Here is a 24,237-nt window from a genome sequence, read left to right as displayed (position 1 = left end):
GCAACTAATGGGGTGGCGTGAAGTGGAAGAGTCTCTTATGTAGTCAGTTCTTGGTACCTGGAAAGAAAGAAAATGTGGAAAGGCAGCATGGTGTTGACCATAGATGCTGGGATCTTTGGCAGTTGTTCATTCAGTATTCTTGATAAACATCCATTTGAGGAAGCTTCATCAATATTACAGGACTGTGAGAATATCCTGCTATGGCTAGAATGCTGCCAGGGCCTGACAGAGCTGATGGACCCTGAAGAGCAGGAGCATGTCCATCTCAACATAAGAAAGACATTTTTATTTTTTTTTTACTGTAAGAACAATCATTCACTGGAACTACCTCCCCAGGAACATGATTGAGTCCTCATCGCTGGAGGTGTTCAAGACATGACTGGACAGGTTGCTAGCTAATCTCATCTAGGCTCCCTTCCCCACAAAACGTTGGGCCAGACAGTCTTTTGAGGTTCCTTCCAACCTGGGCTGTTACACGTTTCCATGTTGAAGCAACAGCCTGTCCAAGATTGAATTGCTACAGAATAGTGGTAAGAGCTGCCATCTGTCATTAATTTTACTGAAAGTAGAATTAGCATCTCTGCCTTTGGAAAAAAAGCATGCCATCAGGACTTCAAAGAAACAGTGTTTTCACTCTCCCCTAGAAATCTGCTGTCCCTAAGAAAACAAAGGCTACAGGGTTCATTTTGGTAATTATTCTGTCTGCTTAAGCTTCCTTTTTAATGTCTGTATTTCTGTGAATCTGTGGCACCATGGCAAATACAGGGCTGTTATGGAGCAGCTCTGAGGGTTGCAAGTGACCTCATCAGCAAATGAAGCTTTTGTATATTAGGTTTTTCTTTATGGGCTATATTATTTGGCCTAATGAGGAGTTGGGGGGGGAGGGAAGCAGAGTAGCAACTTATTGTTTAAGCAAGCCTGCCTACCCCCCCAAAAAAGGATGTGCAGATATAACAGGATTATTATTGTCTTTTGCTTTTCAGCCAGCAATGACGTAACTGTTTTGCCAACTTTAGACAAAATTACAAAGATCCTAACTATCTTTTTCAGGGTGAGAGAGGGGGAGAAAAAGCCCCACCCTCCCTGAGGAGACGTTTCATTTGTCAGATAAACATGAAAATGGGGAGGGTATTCAGAAGGAATCTGAAGAAACTGAGCACACTGTGCTAAATTTAAGGTGATGGCAGATGTTCAGTATGAGGCCTGTGTTTAGACTGGCTTCCTGTTTTTAAAATCTGGAGGCTGTATAATACTTTGCTGTGAAAACTGTTTGGTTACTGAATCCTGCTGCTATCACATCCAGAAGGAGCCAAACTACAAACAGTGAAGATGATTTTTTGGTTGCTTGTAGACATGGACTAGTGAGAGACTAGAAAATTTGTGTGGTGCTCACATGAGTTATTGAGAGAAGTCAGGGAAGTTGAATGATGTCAGCTCAGCACCTGGCAAATGCCTCTGGCTAGCTTTTGTGTATTGTTTTGTATATATTGCTTTGTTTAAATATTTTGTTTTTTTGCCTCCTGCACAAGTGAACTGATTTTTGAAAATAGAGGGTTGGTAAAATGTCCAAGCCTGCAGTGTGATGAGAAGTTTTAGGAAAATGTTTGTTATGTGTAAGCCCAGAAGTAGACCTCCTTGTTTTTGCTTCAAAAGAATAGGCAGGAGTGTAAGCAGATACATCTGCTTTGATTGTTGGTCCAGTTGCCTGAATGGCAAATGCTGATTTCCGTCCTGTTCCTGGACCCCTGACTAGCTGGGATTGAAACGTGACACTGGAGGTTTATGTTCCACCCTAATGCGCGCTTGGTCAGTCTTCCGTCTCACGCTCCCTATGTCTAATGAGAGCTCGACGTTAAAGAGTAAGTCTTCCATTGAGCTTCTCACACCAAATGCACGGCTTCCGCTTGTCCGTGAGGGAGCTGGAGAACACATGCTTCTCATCTTTATCCTTCCTGGCCCTCTACTATTACAGATACAGTTACAGGGTAATGTCACTGGAACTCTGAGCACTGGGAAGTAGTCATGGGACACCAAGGGTGAAATACTATCTGCATTGAAATAATGGAGAAAATGCCTGCTGTCTGTAAGGGGTCCCAGGTTTCATTCAACTTTTTTTTTTTTTAAATTGTTTAATTGGATAAAGACTATTCATCCAGGATTGGTTCTTCTGATACTGTTTATAGGGTGGAATTAGTGTGCTCTCTGAACAACAATGTGCTTTACTTGTACAAGTGTAAGACTGGGGCAAATCACGGTTTATAAAATGCATTGTTATAATGACTAAAAGGTTATTAACCCCTGAATGTCACAAATCTCAAAGCATTATAATCACAAAGGTCTTAATTTGGGCTAGTTAAGCAAAGTATGCTTACATAATAGTAGTACAGATACAGGCTAGCGCATATGAGAGAGTTTTGGTATCTGGGTCATAACGTGTCCTTCAGCTCTGACAGTTTCTATAGCATGGTAAAAACATAAGCCAGAGATGGTTGAACATAGGTTTAATGAGGTGAGAAAAAGAGATTTAATATGTGTGTGTATATATATATATATATATATATAACCTGATATTAGTAGCAACTTTTGAAGATAACTGTGTGTTTGACAGTGCAGCAGATTAAGTTGCAGTTTGCAGATTGGGACAGCTGCACTAATTCTTTCTCTGCTGTTGCAGAGCTGTACCTCCATGCCAATATTGAGGAGTTAAAATAGCTTGCTTCTTTTCCCAACTCTCTCATTTGTACTTTTCTGGAAACAAATTACTGATTATATTCCCTTAGTTTAAGAATTGGTTGCCTTGATGTTTGATACTTTCCTGTTGCTGAAGCTACCCTAAGACATGGTTGGACCCTGAGCAAGGCAGAGCCAGTCACTATTACTCTCATATTTGTCCTTTTCTAGGGTAAAGAGGGTGATGATCATCTTGGTGTAGTCCAACAGGAAGGGATATTGGAGCTAAAAGTATTTGGGATAAGTGCTTTGGGGTGCTGTTGAGGAACATGGTAGAAAAATTGCTATGGAAAAAGTCTTTTAAACAGCAACTACCTTGAGTACAATATACAGCTAGTTCTGCCTTTCTGAATGGGGGTTCGCAACCACAGAAGGTGATTTGTCCTGAATTTCCTGTGCTGCCAGTATGAAGGTGTCCGTCTGATTTTTTGGGGGAGGTTTGTGGTTCTTCTGGTTTTCCTCATGTTTATTTCTAATAGATACATTGCAGAGATGAAGCATTGCTTTTCCTTAGAGATGTTGCTTGCTTTTTTTGCCTTCTGACTCTACATCATCCACTTGCTGTCTTTTTAAGTCAGCCTTTGCCCTGCCCACACCTGGTAAATCCTTTGGGGATCTGACCACTCTGTTCCCTTTCATTTGCCTTCTTTCAGTTCCTTATTCACCTTATTCTTCCTGCCTCTATCCCTTGTTACGCCAGATATTGGTCGCATTCTCTGACATCTACATTAGTGCCTTGAAATGCACTTTTTTTACTAGACCTTTTAAAGATAACTTGTAGTGGAGATGAGGGAAAGAATAAAAAGCTCATTGCAGCCATGACAATCTGTGCAGGGAATATGACAACCGGTTCAGTTGTCCCAGTTCAGCAGCTTGTGGATGTGCTTGGGAAACAGTTTGTAGCACGGCCTTGCAACCTGCAGGGTAGCAATGGGAGCCTGCAGCTGAGACTGGCAAAAACCTTGTCAGCCAGTTTTGTTGCAGAAGAAACTTATCATGGAGTTCTTCCACAAGGAAGAAGTGCATCCCCTCTAAACTTAAATCTCAGCTTAACTTGGACAAGTGGGTATTTTCACTGGTGGGAATTCTGCTGAGGAGAGAGAGGAGGAGAGAGAGCTTGCAGAACAGTTGCATAAAATTTTGCAGAAACTGCTTTTCTCAATTAGAATGGAGAATAATGACATTATGAGGCTTTTTTTTTCTTTCTTTAGGATTTTGTGGTTAGGTTCCTACAGATCATGTGTCGTCACAGATATACTGGGTGTAACAGATGAGATCAAAAAGTCTGCAAATAGTTCAGGTTATTTATAACTACCACTTGGGGCAAGTGTCTCTCTGTATTTTTCTTATGATCTATTGTTTAATCTGAGAGCTTTAGATTTGTTTGAATTGCAGAAAGAAGGAGCCATGCGAAAAGAATCCAGTCACAGACTAGCCTGAGGGGTTGCTTGATAGAATAATCATTTGTTTAACAGTGATATTGATTATATAGATTGTCTAGATAATGTCAGACAGAAGTTCAGGCATGACCTTTTCCATTGTGAGAGGTGGGCTGTAGCCTGTTCTCTCTCAAGGCAGAGATGTATTAAGAGTCTGTGTGGGATATCCTCATAAATAGTTGCATATGCACAGGGGTGAGAGTCAGAGTTGTGCAGAGTTTTGTTTTGTAGCTAGGAGAGGGGAGAAAAGGTTGGGAGCTCCTTAAGCTAACTTTAAGGCTTGAAAAAAAAATGTTCTTATCAGATTATGTATCAACATTTAGACTGCATTTTCTTTTGGTCAGTTTGTAGAGTTGAAAATCATCTTTTTTTTGTTTTCCTGGATGTCAGTTACGCACAGGATACTGTGACAGTTTAATCTCTACAAATAAATATGAAGGATTTTTTTTTTTCTTTCACTGGAGCCTGAAATGTCTAAAGCAGAGACATGTAAAAGGTTTGCATCTAGAAAGTTCAGGGTCTGGAAAAGATCCCTGATAACTTTCTGAATTAGGATCTTAGCTATTCCTTCCAGTCTGGTGTCAGAACTCAGTGGAGCAGCAGCAGCACTGTGCTCTAGGAGAAGACTGAGTTTGTGGAATAAAGAGTATGTTGTGAATTCAACTGTGACGACTGCCGAGTTATTTTTCCACTGATTCCCAAATCTCTTCTTGTCAGGTGGCTATTTGCTCTTGCCTTTGAATAGCACCATTCCAGGCAACTTACATAGTACTTGATTTCCTATTTCAGTGATGCAAGGAGGCTGAATGTTTTCCTTTGCAGTGGAGTATTTGTTCGCACATGTAGTGTGTACATGGAGAAAAACTGTGATGTCAGTTTGTGTTCAATGCAGTTAGCCTAAAATAGACAGATCTCTTCAAAATATCTTTTTTGTTGTTGTTGTTTCCTTTATAGGTATTTCAAGTAGCACCGAATGCTCCTGTGGACGTAATCATTTTACATGTGCCGTCAGTGCTTTTGGTGAATGCACGTGCATCCCTGCTCAGTGGCAATGTGATGGAGACAATGACTGTGGGGACCACAGTGATGAAGATGGCTGCAGTAAGAATACCATTCTTGACTGTGTTTGTGAAAACTGAATGCCTTAGCAGATGCTTCTCTGTTTTACGGGCACATCCTAGTTTTTGTACGACAAATGTTTAAGACTGTAGATGACATACTTCTGACTGACCCCAGCGCTCAGAGTCTAAACACAGCCCGTGTCCACTTACACAAAGCACAGTGAAAGCCCAACTCTGCCTGTTGCAGCTGTTTTTAGGTGGCTTTTGGACGTGACTGTTTTGGAGGGAGAGGAGGGACAGGGAGAAGCACCGCTTTTTTCCCACCCTTGCAAAAGCGCTATCTGTGAACTAAATTGTATGGTTTTGCTATATATATTAATGCCAAATAAATAAGCAGTGTGAAGGAGTGAATTGAGTATGTCTGCCCTCTTAAGTAACATTCTAGTTTCTGTCCTGGCTGCCCCATGAAAGGTGGGAAAGGTGAGCACTGTAATCAACGTCCGTGGATCTTGGGATCTACTGAGAGAAGTTACCTTGCAGCTACTGTGTCTCTGCATAGTGTCAGCATCTGTGTATCAGAGCCCAGCTAGGTGAGAACTGATAAGAAGTGTCACTTTTAGTGAGTTTAGCACGATACAGATGAATAGAGAAAACCTTTTTCCCTGGAGCCACAAGCAAGTTGCTTTCTTACCTCATCGCTTTGGATTCCACAGACCATGGCAGGATTGAAGGGTGGAAAAAAAAAGTCCCAGTTTCATGGAAGTGCTTTCCTGAAAGTTCCCCTAGAGCTGAAGATTTAAGGCTCCTGTCAATGAACATGATTGATGAATTTATCTTCCTCTGTTGGATATTTCTCTAGCCTTCGCTGGTTTCCGCTGTTGACTTCTTCAAGGAAAGGAGCTTTCCTCATCTTTGAAATATTGTTTTGGAGAATCTCTTCTTCCTTAAGTGTGGGAAATCTCAACCCAGCTTTGTGAAAATTTGTTTCCTTCTCAATTCTTTTTCTTTTAATTTTGCAAATAGTGAGCAACATGGAAGACCTTAGGTGAAAAATGGGGTTTTAAAGAATAAGTTACCTGCAAGCTGAGGTGGTCAGTGTTTGGTTTAAAGATGTTTAGTGAAAGGGTTATTGAGCAAGGAAGTGACCTTAACTGGAGAAATCAAAGAAAGTGGGAGGAAAGCCTGCATGTTTATGTCCAGTGAAGAAAAGTGTGAATTTGAGAATGTACCATGGTCAAGAAAGAGGAGATAAGGATCTGGGAACTGAAGTAGTATTAAAATCTCAGAAGAGCAGGAGAGAGTAGGCTTGAGTCAACTGCACAGGCTGAGGAAAGAGAAGTTGAGGAGGAATAAGGGACTATCCAATAAGGGCATATCCAATAACTAAACTGGTTTGGCTGGCTTCTTACTGACCGTAGAGGAAGACTCTATTATTTTGGGGGGTTGGGTGTTGTGGGTTTTGTTTTTTTGGGAGGACGTGTTTATAAGGGGAAGTCGCGCTTCATGAATCTCTTGGAACACCGTGAAAGAGTCAGTAACAACTTAGAAAAGAGATACTTGTTGGTAATGTCTGTACTTGAACAAAATCGAGCATCAAAGGTTTTTAAACTAAGCAGGCATCGTAAGATTGAGGCAGGAGAGATAAGACCTTTCGTAGGAACTCACAGGAAATGGTTCAAAGCTAAAAAGAGTTGCTTGTTCGTTCAACGTGTACTTAAGCTGTGGATCTCCTTGCGACAAAACACTGATTCTGAAATGTCAAACATTCTCAGAAAGCAATTTGTCATGTTTATGGATGTGGAATCCACTGAAGGCTGTTAAAGATGAATATGCCACCTCTTGTTAGGAGAAGCCTTTGTATCACAAACAGAGGCTGATTTTGTCTTCTGAGGAAGAACCTCTAGTTGCATGCTATGTTTTATACTCTTCTTTTGGGACCTGCTGTTGCATTGTGTCTCTCTTCATGGCCTGGGTGAGAGGAACCTTTTGGGCTTACACTGTAACCACAGCTTTACTATGTATCTCTAATATATTAAGGAAATCTGGCCCTTATGGATTTGATTGGAAGCTGTGCAAACTAAGGGGTAGTAGTGAACTGTGATCAATCTGCTGATAGTCTCAGGTACTGGAGGCTGGGAAATATATAACGTAGAGGCAGACAACCAAGTGAGGCAGAGAATGTAGGAACTGGGTTTGACTTCTGCCTTCTTTAATTTACAGAGAGGAATAAAACTGAAGCAAAGGGCGCTCTCTAGAAAACAGCACATGTAAGGTGGGATTGTCTAAACATCTCATTCAGAATACAACTTGTGCCGTAGGTCTCTGCAGTTTAGTGAGAGCAGTAAGCTAGCATGTACAGAGAAGGACAATAGATTTGACAAGATGGGAGGGCAAATAAAAAACCAAATTTATAAAGAGTAAAAAAGTGACTCGAGGTGAAGGAGTAGAATATGAGCTGCCTTTTGAAATATTGTGTCGTAGTAGAATAAGTACAAAGAGGATAACTTCTTCAGCTGACAGCCAGAAACACCCTTGAGTGCAACTGAGTGGAAAGAAGAAAGCAAAAATAAAAGTTAAGTGATGGGGATAAGGACTCTCCTATAGAAATGTTAAATACGCACACATGTGAGGTTGCAGTGGAGAGGTCCTAGGAACACTTATTCTATTAAGCCTGCTTATTATTGCTCATTATGAGTTCAGGTATATGATATTATTGTTAACTTGTAAGAACTAGATTGGATCTACAGTGTAGGTTCATGGTAATTTTCTGTGCTGTTTCTTATCTTGCTTAGTCATTATGGCACTGAAACTTTTTGCTAGAGCAGATGCTTGCTAAATCCCTTGTGAAGGTGTACCTATTTGTGACGTTAACTTTCCATTTGATCTGTTTGTGTAAGCCAACATAAAGAAGGCAGCAGGAGTTGCGAGAGTGGGGGTGGGGTGTTGAGCCCCTTGGAACAGCGACTTGAACCTTAAATCATTTTAAGCTTCTCACATGTTGTACATGAGATGATCATTTCGCAGATTTTCTTTCCTTCCCTGGCCATCTGTCTGTGACATGCATACAGTGTTCTGGCGGGAGTGTGATTTTGGACACATTCTCTGGTTTGAACTTATTTTTTATTTGTTGACTTATACCAGGTCTGAAATTGTTGAATTTCTTTTTAATACAAATATTGAGCTGTAGGTTTAGGTTGTCCTGATGAAGTCACCCTACAAGCACTAGATGTATTAAAGGCCTAGTTAAAATTTTAGTGAGATTCCTTAAAAACCATGGGGCTAGTCTTCATGTTGGGGTGGTCCCAGTGGTTTGTTCTGACTGATGAACCAAAGGCTGTGCACCCACTTACATGAGGTCTTCTGAGATGCTAAAGCTGTCAGGATTCTTTATCAGCAGTGTCTGAAAGTACAACTCTGAGTTTTAAAGACAAGAATTATAGTTATCAAGTGGATGTCTTTGATCAGAAGAGCAAACAGGAGTGATTGCAAGGAATCCCTCATTTCCACTGGTCTGCTGTAAGCTAGTTTTACAGAGTTATAGGATTTTCTTTTTTCTCCTGTGAATGTCCTAAATTTCCAGAGAAATAAAACTGCAAACATGCATTTTTTTAAGGTCTACTTTTCCTTTTTGCATCAGCTCATGTATGCCGTGTGCTGATAAAACAGCAAGAGTGAGTTTCTCAGTGGGTTCTGTCTACTTGGGGAAGGGAAAGGAGAATGGGTACACATTGGGCTGCGGGACTTCTAATGAAGGGAGTGAAACCCAGAGTGGGGGGGAAAGGTGAAAATTACTTTAGCAAGTCAAGATTCAGTCTTGCATCCATGTCTATGTAGCACTGCTTGAGTAGTTGGTTGGAGTTTACTAAATTCTGTATTAGGGCAATTTTCTAGCCTTGAACTGGTAATCTGTCATTTCAGTTGAAGAATGACAGACAGCTTTTGAGAGAAATTCTCAAAATGCGATGTGTGGTGTTTTGTTGTTGTGTGTGGGGGTGTTGTTTGTTTTTAATGTTCTGTTACAAACTATAAAACAAATTCTCACTTTTTGAGTCAGTTGAGCTAAGTTTTTCCTGAACTGTTACCACTTTTGCACAGCCCAGACATTTTCCACCTGTATTGGCGTCTTCGCAATGTCTGTCTCTCCTGAGTATTTTCCCGTTGTTTTTGGGAGAGCCTTGCCTCTGCTTACCTGGCTGTGACAGGAACTGTTTTTCTTGCAGCCCTGAAGCCCTGCTGTGATGGGAGCCAATTATTCCGTGACATGTTTGCTTCCTGCTCTGGCTCATGTTTACAAGCCAAAGTGCTGTAGTAATAATAGTAATAAGCAACCTCCCAGCTGTCATGCCAGCTTCATAGACTTGCTCTGGTGTCAGCTCTCTGGCTTGCTGACAGTGTCTGGCTTGGGAGCCCTCGCTAAACACGCATAGAGTAGCTCAGCTGCCTTCCTTGTGCCAACAGAGGCGACTTTGGACCGTCCCTAACGAAAGCCTCCGTGCAAGCGGAGGAATGGTTTTCATTCTGCCCTCCTGCATGGCGCTTTGAAGTTCAGTGTGGTGTGAATGAGTCTGACTTCCTGTGGCAAGGGTGAAAGGACGACTGAGTAAACTTGGCCTGAGGACTGATAAATAGTTTTGATTTTCATAAGATATGCCAAATCCCGTCCTCACCGTCCCCCAGTAGAGCCTTCTTGCTCTGAATTTTGGACCTCTGTCTTACCTAATCAGTTTGTGAATGTGTAACTCCTTGAAACATGTTGTACACTACCTTTTAATTTAAAATGACTGAAGAACTCCTTTTACCTCAAAGATCACGGAAAGTGGTCTGTTGTTCGCATCTCATTGGGAAATTTAGACAGTTCCTGTTGAGCCACAACTCATTCAAGCCCAGGAGAGGTTCTCTTTTGTGCCAGGAACAGAGCTATCAGTACCGCCTCCTTATCAGGCTCACAACAATTTTTTTTGAGGTGATGTGAGGATAAAAATCTCACAGGTCTTTTACTAAAATCAATGGAAACTTTAAAAGAATCATCTTCCCTCTGCCCTTCACGTAATCACTAGTCTTGAGCTCAGGTGCAAGAGCTCAGGTAAAGCTTCACTTCTAAATGTCAAATTTTACTCACTAGCAACTCTTGAAAAGAGTTCAAGTTTCTCTTGAAAAGACACCACTTCTGTAACTGGAACCATACTTTGTCATTTTATTTGGCTTCGAGTATGAGTGTGTGCTTTAAAAGGCATCAGAATTAATGTAGTGCCCCTCGGGCAGAGCACTTGTGATCAAAGGGCTGTGAAAAATTGGGTGCCAATACTCTTTTTAATTTTTTTTTCTTCTTTTTACCAGCAACATACTTAAAGACAGTTCAGCAGTGCCATTGGAAACACTTCATGTTATTGTGGAACCAGATATTCCAAAATATTGTTATAAAAATGTAGTGTCTCCTATTTCTTCCTGGGGCTGGACTAATGTCCTTTGTCCTTATTGCTTCTGGAGTTAGTGCCCACTGTGCTACAGATCTTGGCAAACAAATCTGTGTTTGTGGGTGTATGTGCTCATACACATGCATGAGTGTGGACATAGCTGGGGATCAGGCTGCAGTTGTCTCTAATGTAGATAGCATGATTTTTTATTTTTTTTTTTAGTTTGTATTTATTTTTTAAATTAACTTATCTTTCTTCACATGACCAAGAGTTTGCCTAATTAAACACAAGCAGTATTGTTCGAACCGCTGTGCTCCAGAGCTCTGAACTCCAGTTGCTCGCTGTCTGTGGGTACAAAGCAACCTGCTCACGACAGGCAACAGGGATAAAGTGTTCAAAGGACAGTGGGACGTGATTCAGTCCGCGTTTCACCTTATAAACTTCCCTTTTCCACCCCTCCCCACCCCCCGCTTCCCCTTCTGCTCAGCCATAAATGAGCGCCGTGTGTAATAGGAGTTGGGAGAGGGGGAGGAATAGCAGGCTTACGATAGACCTAGCTTTGCTGAAACCTTGGAAGATGTCCAGTGTGACCATGCAGAGGGATGAGCTCAGGGAAATGGCTGGAAGTTCAAAGGCCTTTTTGTGTTGCTCACTGTTGGTTGACAGATGCGCTGTCTTGGGCTGTTGCTGCCCAGCTTAGCTCTTCCACTGGCTCCCCGTCCTTGGGTTTGTTCCCCATCCTGCATCTCCGCTCTGCAGGGAGGTGGCCTAGTCCCTGTCTGTCTGGGCATTTGTCTGCCTTCAGCTCCATCCTAGGACTTGCCTTTGCTCATCATCTTTAGGAAAATGCTGTTTGTTTGCACAGATATGGAGAGATCGAGCTGGAGTTGAGCAGGGAAGAGAGGGATGAGACTTAACTGTGTTTACTGTTGCATTACTTTATCCTGCTATAAGTGGTGAGACCACGTTAGTGCAATCTATGATTCCTTTCTCATCAGTGGAGACAGTGCCTACAAAGGACTTTGAGGTCTCTTAGGCAGTGATAAAGATCCTTCATTTTACAGGTTGGGGAAGTGAAGCTAAAGAGAGAGAACTGTCCCATGGTCACGCAAACATCACTATCAAGCTGTGAAGAGAATATATGTGTTCTGTTTCCAGTCTTCTAGTGCTTGTCCAGAGAGGTTTTCCTCCATCTCTGACAGCGAAAGGAGTTCCTGCTTCTTCATATCAAGGGAGGTGATTCTTCCCCTCTACTCAGCTCTCATGAGACCCCACCTGGAGTACTGTCTTCAGCTCTGGGGCCCCCAACATAAGAAAGACATGGACCTGTTGGGACAAGTCCAGAGGAGGGCCATGAAAGATGATCAGGGATGGAGCACCTCTCCTGTGAGGACAGGCTGAGACAGTTTGGGTTGTTCAGCCTAGAGAAGAGAAGGCTCCTGGGAGACCTTATAGCAGCCTGCTGGTACCTAAAGGGGATGTACAAGAAAGCTGGAGAGGGACTTTTTACAGGGGCATGTAGTGACAGGACAAGGGGTAATGGCTTTAAACTGAAAGAGGGTAGGTTTACATTAGATCTAAGGCAGAAATTGTTCACCGTGAGGGTGGTGAGGCACTGGAACAGGCTGCCCAGAGAAGCTGTGGATGCCCCATTCCTGGAAGTGTTCAAGACCAGGTTGGATGAGGCTTTGAGCACCCTGGTCTAATGGAAGTTGTCCCTGCCTGTGGCAGGGGAGTTGGAACTAGATCATCTTTAAGGTCTCTTCCAACCCAAACAATTCTGTGAGTCTATGATTTGTATGCCATGTATTGTTCTTCTGACCATTGACACTTGCTGTCTGCTGGGGTGGGAATTAGGTCCTCCTTTGTATGTGGCAGTTTCTGTTTTGCCCTCTTCCCTCTGCTCCCCCTCCCCTGTGCTTAAAGCTCAATTTTTATGTTTAGGTGGAGTATGAAATTGGCTGAACTGCTCCCTGTAGGGGTGGAATTTCATTCTGACCATTGTCAGAAGAACATGGAAGTGTGGCTTTTAAAATCAGTTAAAGCAGTAAAATACACTTAGCAAATTGTATAGCTGTTCCATGATGTCAGGACAAAATATAGTGGAGGTTGTTTAAATGTCCCAAGTGTGACCTCTTAACTTTTGAATTTTCTCTTAACTTCAAATTTCCAAACACTTTGGATGTATTTACAACAGTACTAAACATTAACTCAGGACTAGTGTTATGCCCTCAGATTTAACTCCATAGGAATAAAACTCATCAAAATATGAAGTAATAAATGTCAGGCAGAAGAACTGAAAAATAACAACCCTAGAGCAAAAGGCTGTAGGAAGGCAGTGAAGCCTGCTCTGTTTAGAAATAGAAGGAAATGCAGGAATGTTTCTATTTGGGCAATTTGCTTTTTAGTGGGGAAAAGGGATCATGGATTGGAAAGGCAGAGATGGGAAGGGGGGGTTAGGAAGAGACTGCCCCCATGTGAAAGCTGCTGCCAGAATCTCTTGGATTTTCCTTTGAGGCATCTGTTTGTGACCATTATTAGATTCAGGTTATGAGTTTACGTGGATCCCTGCCTTGATCCCATTGGCAGTTCCTCTGTTCTACGAGACATCAGCCTTCATTCATTAGTTTGGGGTTTGTTTTTTTTTTTGTCTTAAATGGATTCATGCTCTTTCTTTCTTCTTTAAAAGAGAGGTTCAGCAGAAAGGGATTTATCTCCCTCCTGGTGTTGTCTGGGCTGGCACACGCTTGCTGTCTGCTGGGGTGGGAATTAGGTCCTCCTTTGTATGTGGCAGTTTCTGTTTTGCCCTCTTTCCCCTGCTCCCCCTCCCCTGTCCTCAAAGCTCAATTTTTATTTTTAGGGGGAGTATGAAATTGGCTGAACTGCTCCCTGTAGGGGTGGAATTTCATTTTGTGTCGTTACCTCATGAAGGGATGCAGCAGTTCAGTGGGATAATGGTATCAACTCTGAACCAGCGCTAATGGCCTAACCCTCTGGGAGCCTGAAGAATTCTCCCCTGGAGAGTCAGCATGCAAATTCCCTTCCAGGCAGCTCCTGTGCAGTCCTTTGGTGATTAGTCACGCTGGGACCAGGGAGAGCAGACAGAAAAGCATATGCTGGGGGGATGGTCTTAGTCCCGAAACTGCAGCTGAGGCCAGGGAAGGTTTGCTCAGTGTGCAATATATGGAAGTTGTGCTAGGGGGAGAGAGGGCTGGTCTGTGGGACTAACCCTCGGAATCCAAAGTCTGTCTTGATTTTGTTTGGAGGCAGAGTTTGGGAACTGGAGTGTTTTCCCCTTCTGCCTGCCCTGGGGTGCAGCAGCACAGGGGTGCTCACAGAAAGCACTCTGTAAGGAAACTGGTCAGCTATTGGAAAACCAGGGTGCTGTCGAATCTGTGATGAAAATACTGATTTGTGTGCTTCCCTCTGTGGGGCCTAGAAGTGGCTGGATCTGACATGGCCATGTGTCCACATGGGGCATCCCAGACATGACAGGAAGAACCTTTTGCCAAGGGCCAGTGCCAGATTCTGTATTTTGTCACCTAGTGGAGGGTTCAGCATTGAGAGCAGTGGTATCTGCAGTGATGTCTTCTCACATAGAGAGATGACTATGCCTGCCATACTGCAGGAATGGCTCATCCAAATTTGTGGTTATGAAAAGAGATATCCAAGCAAGTCTGAATTTAACTGCACTAGTGTATTCTTTGGGTGTGAGGCTTTAAGGGCAGGCCCTTGGTGAGAAATGTTGGTGGACTTGCTGTAGAGAGCAGTGAATGATTCTGTATAGCATAATCCGTGCTGCTTTCACAGGATGTTGACAGCAGTCCTGAGCCAAGGGGAAACTGAGCGTTGAGGAAGCTGCAAAAGCTGAAAATGTGAATATTTGTTCTTGTTATTAAATCCTCCTCCTTGTGTGTGTGGCTGCTGTCTTCACCTTCTTCTTTTACTGCCCCCTCCCCCTTGCGCTCCGGCTTCTGGGATAGCATTGGCAAGGGAAGAAGTAGCAGCATAGCAAAGGAGGGCTGGCCCGCCTGGTGACAGATGGGAGATGCTGTCGGCAAGCTGGGCTGGGATGAAAGGCTTTCAGGCACTGGCCTCTCCAGCCCTCGCCCCTTCGCATTGCTGAGCAAACGTTGTTCTTTGGAGAGCACACCTGCCAGGAACAGTCTTGTGCAGACCCTTCCCTACCACAGCTGGCAGCACTTAAAAGCATGAACCTCCCAGGGCTGAGTGTTCCTCTCATCTGTGGGGGGAAGGACAGGGCTGATGCTCCCCCTTGAATTCCAGCTTTGTGGCTCCAGGCCTCTTCGAACACTGTGGATTTGTGGTTCCACTCCATTGCCAGCAAACTCCTGTGTAGGCAAGCATCATCCCATGTCTGCCACCTTCCGCCACCTCTTCTGAGGACCTCTGTTGCCCATACCTGAGGCATAGCTCATTATCCCCAGCAGTGGATTCCTGCCTCTAAGCTGCTTCTTGCAGGTTTGTTAGACAAAACCGAAGGCAGAGTCCCTGTGCTGGAACACGTGTTGTTTCGTGTACCTTGCAAAATCCTGTCCCCAAGAACTTTGCTTCTGATAGTTCTCACTTTAAAGAGTTTGCTGTGTAATAGAAACAGGATGGACTGCACTGGGAAGCATTCAGGAAAGATGTTGATAATGTAATTTGGCTTGTTATAAAACAGGTGCAGTTATGGGAGGACAGCAGGCTCAGGGATGAAAGAGAAGAAGGGAACTCAGTGGGGGAATTGTGGTGGCTACTTTATTTTGGAAAGGTTAGAGATTCTCTGGGGAGGAGAGACTGCCAAGCTATAGACCTACCCTGGCCACCCATCTGAGGTACAGCTCTTCCTCATGATTTGAAATTGTATGTCTTTTGTTTCTAAGAGGTGTAAGAAGGAAGGAACTTTGCTTTCAGGAAGGAAGCTGGCTGCAGGTCTATGAGATGCTTCTTTATGTTGTTGCAGTGCTGCCCACTTGCTCCCCCTTGGACTTCCACTGTGACAATGGGAAGTGCATCCGCCGGTCGTGGGTCTGCGATGGAGACAATGACTGTGAGGACGATTCTGATGAACAGGACTGCCGTAAGTCACCTCTCTGAGGGGAGAGGGTGGGCGCACTGCCTGCCTGCCATGGCTGGGGAAGGTTGACCCTTTTTATTACAGGAATGTAAGAATTTATCCACTGAATCAGACCTTTGGCTTTTCTAATAAGCGATATCCTGCCTCTGACAGTGGTGTGTAAGCCCTGCTACCTTGGCACCTGGCTTGCTGTTCAGCTGTGTGTCCTGGGGGAGGGGTTGCTTCTCCATTCAGCTGGAGAACCGTTTATGCCCTGCAGCCTTGCTAGTTAATGTCCCATGAAGCACTTCCCTGAGCTGAGCTCTTCATGTCCTCTCCTGTTCATGGAAACACCTAACCCCTGCCAAATCCTCCTGAACTGCCTGTCTGGCTGACTTCCTGTGGCCTCAAGTTCCACTGTCTGACTTTTCTGCTGTGCCGGGCTGTCCCCAGCATCCTCTGCCTTCAAACAGAGCTCTCTGGGGAGAGGAGGGTGCTGTAGGGATGCTGCCCGCAAAGACCAGTTACCCTGAAAGCTGATGGTCTGCCGCCATATGAGGAGCCATCTTCAAGTGATCTGCCATGGCAGGCCACTGGCTGTGGGCAATGCCTTTGTGCTTCTACAGGTTATTTAAATGGAGAGAGGGAATTGTTCTTGAGGCTCTGGAGTTCAACCCCCTCCTTGCTGTTGTCCTCAACAGGAAGGGAATACTTGTGGTTGGCTTCCATTAGCAAAAGCTGTTCAAAGATATGGCTTTCCTTCTCCACAACAAATCGTCAGGTCTGTACTTGGCAGCACGTGCCAGAGAACCAGTGTGTCACTGGAACTCGAGCTTCAGCTTCTCCGAAGCTGCACTGGTTGCTAGGACTGACATCAGGCTGCAGTTAGGAGCAGAAGTGTTCTGCTGTTTAGTTGAAATGTTTGCAGCTGCTTAATAAGCAGTACTCTACAGCCCTTGAATTCCACAAAAGTTGTGTGCATGGTGCTCCAGAGTGGAGCTCTGAGGGAGGAACCACATCTCAAGAAATACAAAAATAAACCTTTTGGCTGTAAAGTATTCTGTATCCAATACTTGCATGGAAATGAATTTACTTTTTGATCAGTATGCCTCTGATGTTTGCCTGCCCTTTTGGGCACAGGGTTGGGAAGCAAGGTTCGGTCGTTTGACATCCTCTGTGATGCTCTGGATCGCAGGACCAAGCTTAATTTTCCAGCCTATTTGAAGACTTTCATGAAAGAAAAGGTGTGTAGGTCTAGATCTGTTTGGTCTTCTGTTTTTCAGAAGAAGTTGGAATGCCCTCATATCTAAGACAACAGTGGAGAAGGGTGTGATCAAAAGATTTGGAGACTAATGAAAGAAGGAAGGCAAGGTTCTGTGAATAAGAGACTCCTAGGGGGTTGTTCAGACTAACACATAACCATAGAAGGGTTTCTGTTGGATTGAGCTCCTCAGGTGCTAATTTTGCAGTTTCTTTCCTTTCCTCACTGGTCTGCAGACAAGCTGCCTTAGAAGACTGGCAAAGAGGATGGAATGAGACTGCAAATACCGAGGCATTCAGAAGAGGAAGTTTAAATTTTCTCTCTCTTTTCAATGAACATTTCCTTTCCTTTGAAGATAGCTTTGGCATTGTTGTGAAAAGTAGGTGGAGATATAATTCTGCCAGCAATTATTTGTTAGATAATGATAGGGACTGTTAAATCCTTTTAAAAGAGGCCTGCACTGCTTTTTTTTTGGTGCAGGGATCTCTTGAACCTGGCTTGGGGCTGTGCTAGAATACCACCACAGGGTGGGTGTGTCCACTGGTACCTGTTCCAGGAACTTCCTCCAACCCATGTTCTCAAGTTTTAGAACCTGCTGTACTATTGACTTGCAGATGGGGTGGAAGAGAGAGACTCAAGAAATCTCACAGTAGCCCTCCGGGTATTGTTAGGGGATGGGGAATCAGCTCTCCAACATCGCTGTGTCCTTGGAGGCTGATGTTACTTTGTTTGTAACATGTCACAGATTTTGTGTTCTCCAAGGTAAATCTTCTTGCCTTGCCTTCACCTTCTCTTTGTTGTGTCCCTGCAGCTCCACGGGAGTGTGAGGAAGATGAGTTCTCATGTCAGAATGGATACTGCATCCGCAGCCTGTGGCACTGTGATGGTGACAACGACTGTGGTGACAACAGCGATGAGCAGTGTGGTGAGTGATGTGGCCCCACAAATACTGCCCCGCCAGTCTGTTAAAAGGGGTTGCACAGACTCCAACTTGTGCAGTTCTAGGATCCCCTGAGCATGGTGGGTGCTCGCAGCTGACTTGGCTGGGCTGGGCTGGGCTTGGGGGATGTTCTGTTCTCAGGGCTGGCTGCTTGGGATCTCAGGCTGTGTATCTTACCTGCCAGGCAAAAATCACTTGAGACTTGTTATTCCTTGACATACCGTTGTGAAGTCCTGTGAATTCCTTTTGAATCCAGCGCTCTGTCAGTTGAATGAACAGTGATGGTTTTGCTCAGGCACTGCATGACATGGGTATATATGGTTTAATGAGCAATCTTGTTTGTGGGTGCCCTGGGAGCTTCAGGAGCATGATGTGGTTGTTTCCTGGATCTCTGAGAAAAGCCAAGACTTTGTTTGTGTTGCTGTCTCTGCAGATATGAGAAAGTGCTCCGAGAAGGAGTTTCGTTGCAGTGATGGTAGCTGCATAGCCGAACACTGGTTCTGTGATGGTGACACAGACTGCAAGGATGGCTCGGATGAAGAGAATTGCCGTAAGTGCTCTCCTTGCTTTGTAACCACAGGAAATAGCCCTTTGGACCTGCTCCTGTCTTGGGGTTTGGCACATTTTCTGTAGCAGAGATCAAAAACGAGTTAGTCCTGCCTGTACTGGCAGCTATGCTGCCTTCTGTTGCCTACCCCAGAGGGCACAAGAGAATGGTATATCTCTTGTGTTACCTCACAGGCATACTTCATGTGTGCCTGGCTGCTTCTCTGTTCCTTCCCATGGCTGTGTGACCTTGAGTGAGAGCAGGAGGCTTATGCTTTACTGAATACAGTTCTATATAAAACTGTGGGAGTTGGAGGGCAGGGGGGAGGGGAGGAAACTATTCCCTTCTTTTTCGTCTTGTCTGATTCCTGCCTGAAATTTCGGGGGGGGCTCTGCCCACTGACAGCATCCTCAGGGACTGCACATCCCCAGCTGGCACACTGCAGGGGCTGCCTGCCTGACCAGCCTTGCTTCACTCGGATGCTTTATGCAGGATGTCGTCCGAAAAGGGCCGATAGGACAAGTGCGCTGGAAGCTGATGTGACTGATGGGAAAGGGGGGCTGTGAGAGCCCATGACAGTTGTTTTTTCCTCCACGTTTACAGGCTTGTAGCAAGTGGGACAGGGGTCTATTATGTCTCTTCCTAACCGCCACCGCCTCTCTCCCATGTCTGTGAGAGTGCTGTCAGTGTCTGTGGAGGTTGCAGTGGTCCCTTCCCCCACCCTGCTCTCAAAGGCATTTTGCAGAATTTGTTCTAGATAGCAGGAAACTTCAAAAGGCTCTGGGAGGGGGATCAGGGCTGCCAGCTCCTGAAGGGCAGGGGGAGTGGATGCATGGGGGAGTTTGTCTTTTATCTCTCCAGATAATGAGAGTTGGCAGGGAGCCAGGGGCTGCAAACGTTTCTAAGACAGGAAAGGGCTCTAAGAGGAAGCCAACCTCTCTGCCTCTCAGTTCCCCCTCTTCCTTTTTTGCTCCCTTGCCTGTCACTACCCCACAGGCCACGAATAGGCCCTGAGGAAGGGAGGGGAGATGGTTCAACCTTGCTTCCTATGGGAGTGGAGGGACACCCAGAACTGGCACCTCTACTTCTCTGAGCTGGAATGCTTCTTCAGTCCTGTCTGGCAGTTGTCTCTATTAGACATTTTAAGTAACTCAATGAGGAGCTGCTACCTCCCTTTCTCTTATCTTCCTCTATGTGGTTGTCATCTTTTCCTTATCACCAGTCCTTCTTGTTGTTCATCTAAGACAAGGTGGGACTATACTGTTCTTCTGTGTGTGTTGTTTTTGTAGTTTTTTTGTGTTTCTTTAGGGGGTGTGTGTTATAATTGAATCACACTACCTGAGAATTTAAGTCACTGACTTCGTTTTTTCCTCAAGGAGACACAAACACTCCTTTCAGGCTCTTTTGGTGAGGCACATGTTAACACACATTTTAGTATCCAGCCACCGGATTCTCATTGAACTAAAGCTCTTACTGCATGCATGCAGGCTGTGCCCACTACTTCAGGTTGGAGAGGCAGGTGTAGTTCACTTCTCAAACTGTCAGTGTTTCTTTTCCCATTTGTTTAATGCATTTCTTCTCAAAGGTCCTTGGTTGGAAGACTCATATGCCTGAAACATGCAGTTAATTCTCTGGACAGTCAGAAGAGGTGTCAGATTCTGTTGCGTAGGCTCAAAATATTTTTCATCCTTTCCCACGTAGTGTACTGTTGCACAGAGAACAGTGGACAAATCCTTGACTTTGGGTTTTGTTTGTTGGGCTTTGCCCAGGGTCATCTGTCTGGCAGTGATCCTTTCTGATAAGGCATGGTTTGTTTTGGCAACAACTTGAGAGAAAAGGGCGGAGGGAAATCCTAAAAGGTCAGGTGCAGAGCTGGGCACCTTGCTGCTTGCTTGCTTTCTTAGGTCTTCAAGTGCTTCTTTCTGTTAAAATTTTAAAGTAGTCATTCCATACTTGAACCTTACGTTCTGACATAAAGTTCAGTAAGGTCAAGTGCAAGGTCCTGCACACAAGTCAGGACATTCCCAAGCACAAACACAGGCTGGGTGGAGAATGGATTGAGAGTGATTCTGAGGAGAAAGTCTTGGGGCTGTTGCTTGATGAGAAGCTCAACATGACCCAGCAAAGTGCACTTGCAGCCCAGAAAGCCAACCATATCCTGAGCTACATCAAAAGAAACGTGACGAGCAGGTCAAGGGAGGTGATTCTCCTCCTCTACTCAGCTCTCATGAGACCCCACCTGGAGTACTGTCTTCAGCTCTGGGGCCCCCAACATAAGAAAGACATGGACCTGTTGGGATAAGTCCAGAGGAGGCCATGAAGATGATCAGAGGGATGGAGCACCTCTCCTGTGAGGACAGGCTGAGACAGTTTGGGTTGTTCAGCCTGGAGAAGAGAAGGCTCCTGGGAGACCTTATAGCAGTCTGCTGGTACCTGAAGGGGACATATAAGAAAGCTGGAGAAGGACTTTTTACAGGGACATGTAGTGACAGGGCGAGGGGTAATGGCTTTAAACTGAAAGAGGGTAGGTTTACATTAGATCTAAGGCAGAAATTGTTCACCATGAGGGTGGTGAGGCACTGGAACAGGCTGCCCAGAGAAGCTGTGGATGCCCCATCCCTGGAAGTGTTCAAGACCAGGTTGGATGAGGCTTTGAGCACCCTGGTCTAATGGAAGTTGTCCCTGCCTGTGGCAGGGGAGTTGGAACTAGATCATCTTTAAGGTCTCTTCCAACCCAAACTATTATGTGCTTTGATGAAATGCCTCAGTCCTTAATATAGAGCCACCTTTATAACATTTTTTCCATCTATTTTTGTATCTACCTTTTTCAGGTTCAGTAAACAATTTAAACACTTTCTGGAGGGCACTAAAACATAGCATCTCAAGCATAAGATGGTAGGGGACACTCCTGAATCCTTTTTATTGCTTTCCCATCAACCTTTCTTCGTAGCTGTTTCCTTCTCTAGAGCTTAATGGCTATTGAAAAGTTAGTGTTTATAGACTAACATCCTATATATTTTTTAATATTTTAAAATTATTTTTAGTGAATTGTCTGCACAGGTGGTGTTATATATAGGTTTACCCTGCCCCTCAGTGAAGCACAAACATTATTTTCAATAATACAAGTCATGCAGAACTATGCAGAAATGGCAAGTAATTTCCATTGAATACTTGCTAGTCCATTATTGGACTGAGAAGGTTGCATCTGAACTGCATTGTACCTTGTCACATCAGGCATTTTTTTTTTTCTTTGATTCCCTTGTTAGCCTCAGATGTTCCAGCTGCCACTTGCAGTTTGGAAGAGTTCCAGTGTGCGTATGGACGTTGCATCTTGGACATCTACCACTGTGATGGTGACGATGACTGTGGGGACTGGTCTGATGAATCTGACTGCTGTAAGTTAGTGCGGGGTGATACACTGGTCCAAGCATCTGAGCTGCAAACCTAAATGGATTTTGCATTGGCTGGGGGAGAATTGCAGTGTAGACAGCAATCAAATTGTTTACACATAAGCTGGCTCTTTCATTATTTTTTTTAACTCAGGAAACTGAGATAGTGATGGGAACTGTGTAGTTAGCACACTTCTGTGTACTGGAATTAAAGCAGTTTCCAGGAGGAATCTATTCAGGACCAAGTTCCCCAACAGTGGAGTGTAAGGGTGGTGTTGAGCGGCTTTGGGGTTGTTACGCTGGTCTAAGTTTGCTCTTTGTATTCTTTACCATCTCTGCAGCATCTCACCAGCCTTGTCGCTCTGGAGAGTTCATGTGCAACAGTGGCTTATGCATTAACGCTGGCTGGAGGTGTGATGGAGACTTTGACTGTGATGACCAGTCAGATGAGAGGAACTGCAGTGAGTGCTGGGAGCTGGTGGGAAGTGTTCAGATTCTGTGAATGCAGAAGAGTGTTTGGGACTTAGCTTGGGAATTGTGTCTCTTCTGATCGTTCTTGCTCACCTACTGTTCTTTTTTTTTGTCCCTCAGCTACGTCAATGTGCACAGCTGACCAGTTCCGCTGTAAATCAGGACGCTGTGTCCGTCTGTCCTGGCGTTGTGATGGGGAAGATGACTGCTCTGACAACAGCGATGAGGAGAACTGCGAGAACACAGGTTTGGCCTGCTCCCTTGCTGCTTATAGCTAATGTTTCCATCCTGGAGGTAACAGGTAGCAAAGTCTCTTTTGTATTGCTTCATCAAGTTCAGCCAAGAGTTTCCATCCTTCCCAAAGAGTGGGATCTATGGGCTGTCTTATGTGCTTGCAAACAGGTGCAGGTCTGTGTGCTTAAACTAACTTAAATGGTGATGTTTTCTGGTGAAATACCAGATCCCCGTATCTTCCAATCCTGTCCCTACACTGTGAATTACCACAGAGCTGTGAGACTATTCCATTCAGACCTGGAAACTTGAGTAGTGTGCAAAGTTGCTACCTTTGTCAGATGGACTATGTCGAACTCATGCCTTCTGATAGTTCTGAGTAGCTTTCATATTGCCTTGTGAAATTCCCAAACAATTCTAGCAGGCAGTGGAATCAAAAAGAGCATTTTGTGGAAATGAAGGATAAAGCCTTTGTTTTACAGGATAAGAGTGTCAGCTTCCCCCTTTGATATTTGCTCAGGAGTCTCTCTTTTTCTAGTAATCATTTTGCATATAGCCATTTCTTCGTATAATAGTGTTTATGGAGAATTTTTTATGTGTTTTTATGTGTAGCTGTTTCCTTCTCTAGAGCTTAATGGCTATTGAAAAGTTAGTGTTTATAGACTAACATCCTATATATTTTTTAATATTTTAAAATTATTAGTGTTTATGGAGTATTTTTTGTTCAGTGTGTTTTAAACAGTGGGTTTAGGGGTGACAAAAGGGGTTTGTGAAACTATCCTGGTGTTTTGGCCTGTTGAGGAGGGGAGAGTGGGTGTTCTACAAGGACAGCTGAGCTTAGAGGACCTGGAGAGGGACACTGTGTAGTCATTTGAAAGCAGCTGCTCTAGATTGGTCAGCTGTCATGACGGCCAGTGTGTAGTAAATGGTGGTGATCCTGGAAAAAACAACTGTACTTAAGGACAAGCCCGTAACCCTGTTTCCTCCTCCTGATAACAAAGGTATTTAGAGGTGTGGAAAGAACAGTCGACACCCAGAAGCCAAGTCAAACTTCCAGAGCCACTGAAATTCAGCCTCTCCACCTGGAACCAAAACCAAGGTGGTTGAGTGCAGCAGTTGTTATTGTAAGGTTAAGTTGTGCAGTTCTGCGTTAGGTCTCTGGTGATAGCAGAAAAAATTACCTTGGGACTTCCAAGCTGTATGTGTGCTGGCTCACCTAAGAAAAATAGTGTGCTGTCTCGAAGTCTGCAGCAAGAGCTAAAATCCTGTCACCTCTTGCATTTAGAGCAGAATTATATTTTTGTTGGCCAAAGAGAAAAGATTCCTAGAATACTAGGAGATCAGCTGATGTAAGGATCTTTATGTTCAAGTATGAGAAATGCAGTGTGAGTTTCAGGATCCTTCGTATAAAGCATTACTGTGCTCTGAAAAGTGAATCTGCATGTGATTTGGTTTTATGTTCCTTGTTGGTGTGTCTGTTAGTTCTTATTTGTACTTGCTGTTAATCTCACAACTGCCCTTTTCCATGCTGCTTACAGGCAGTCTGCCAATCTCATTATTTCCTTGCTGATAACTGTATTGTTCTGTTGTCTCCCTAGGATTATCAGAGGGTGGAAATCACTAACCAAGTCAGCTTAAGAAGTATAAGAAGTAAGCGACAACAGGACAGTGCAGTTATTGCTGAAGAAGCAATCA

At 44.2% G+C, this 24,237-nt stretch overlaps 1 protein-coding gene across 2 annotated transcripts in view; it reads left to right on the top strand.

Moving 5' to 3' along the window:
* Positions 1-24,237, top strand: part of LRP4 (LDL receptor related protein 4) — an 84,230-nt gene that overhangs the window by 34,626 nt on the left and 25,367 nt on the right. For both annotated transcript variants that reach the window (XM_082059200.1, XM_082059199.1), the window contains exons 2-8: positions 5,124-5,270; positions 15,611-15,727; positions 17,776-17,889; positions 18,338-18,454; positions 21,718-21,846; positions 22,182-22,301; positions 22,432-22,557. In XM_082059200.1, coding sequence (XP_081915326.1) covers positions 5,124-5,270; positions 15,611-15,727; positions 17,776-17,889; positions 18,338-18,454; positions 21,718-21,846; positions 22,182-22,301; positions 22,432-22,557 — 870 coding nt within the window. The remainder of the gene's footprint in view (positions 1-5,123; positions 5,271-15,610; positions 15,728-17,775; positions 17,890-18,337; positions 18,455-21,717; positions 21,847-22,181; positions 22,302-22,431; positions 22,558-24,237) is intronic.

Source organism: Streptopelia decaocto, assembly GCF_964273445.1.
Source record: "Streptopelia decaocto genome assembly, chromosome: 7".
Classification (NCBI taxonomy): domain Eukaryota; kingdom Metazoa; phylum Chordata; class Aves; order Columbiformes; family Columbidae; genus Streptopelia; species Streptopelia decaocto.
Note: the sequence above shows the minus strand (reverse complement) of the source record. Positions and strands in the feature narration are given on the sequence as shown.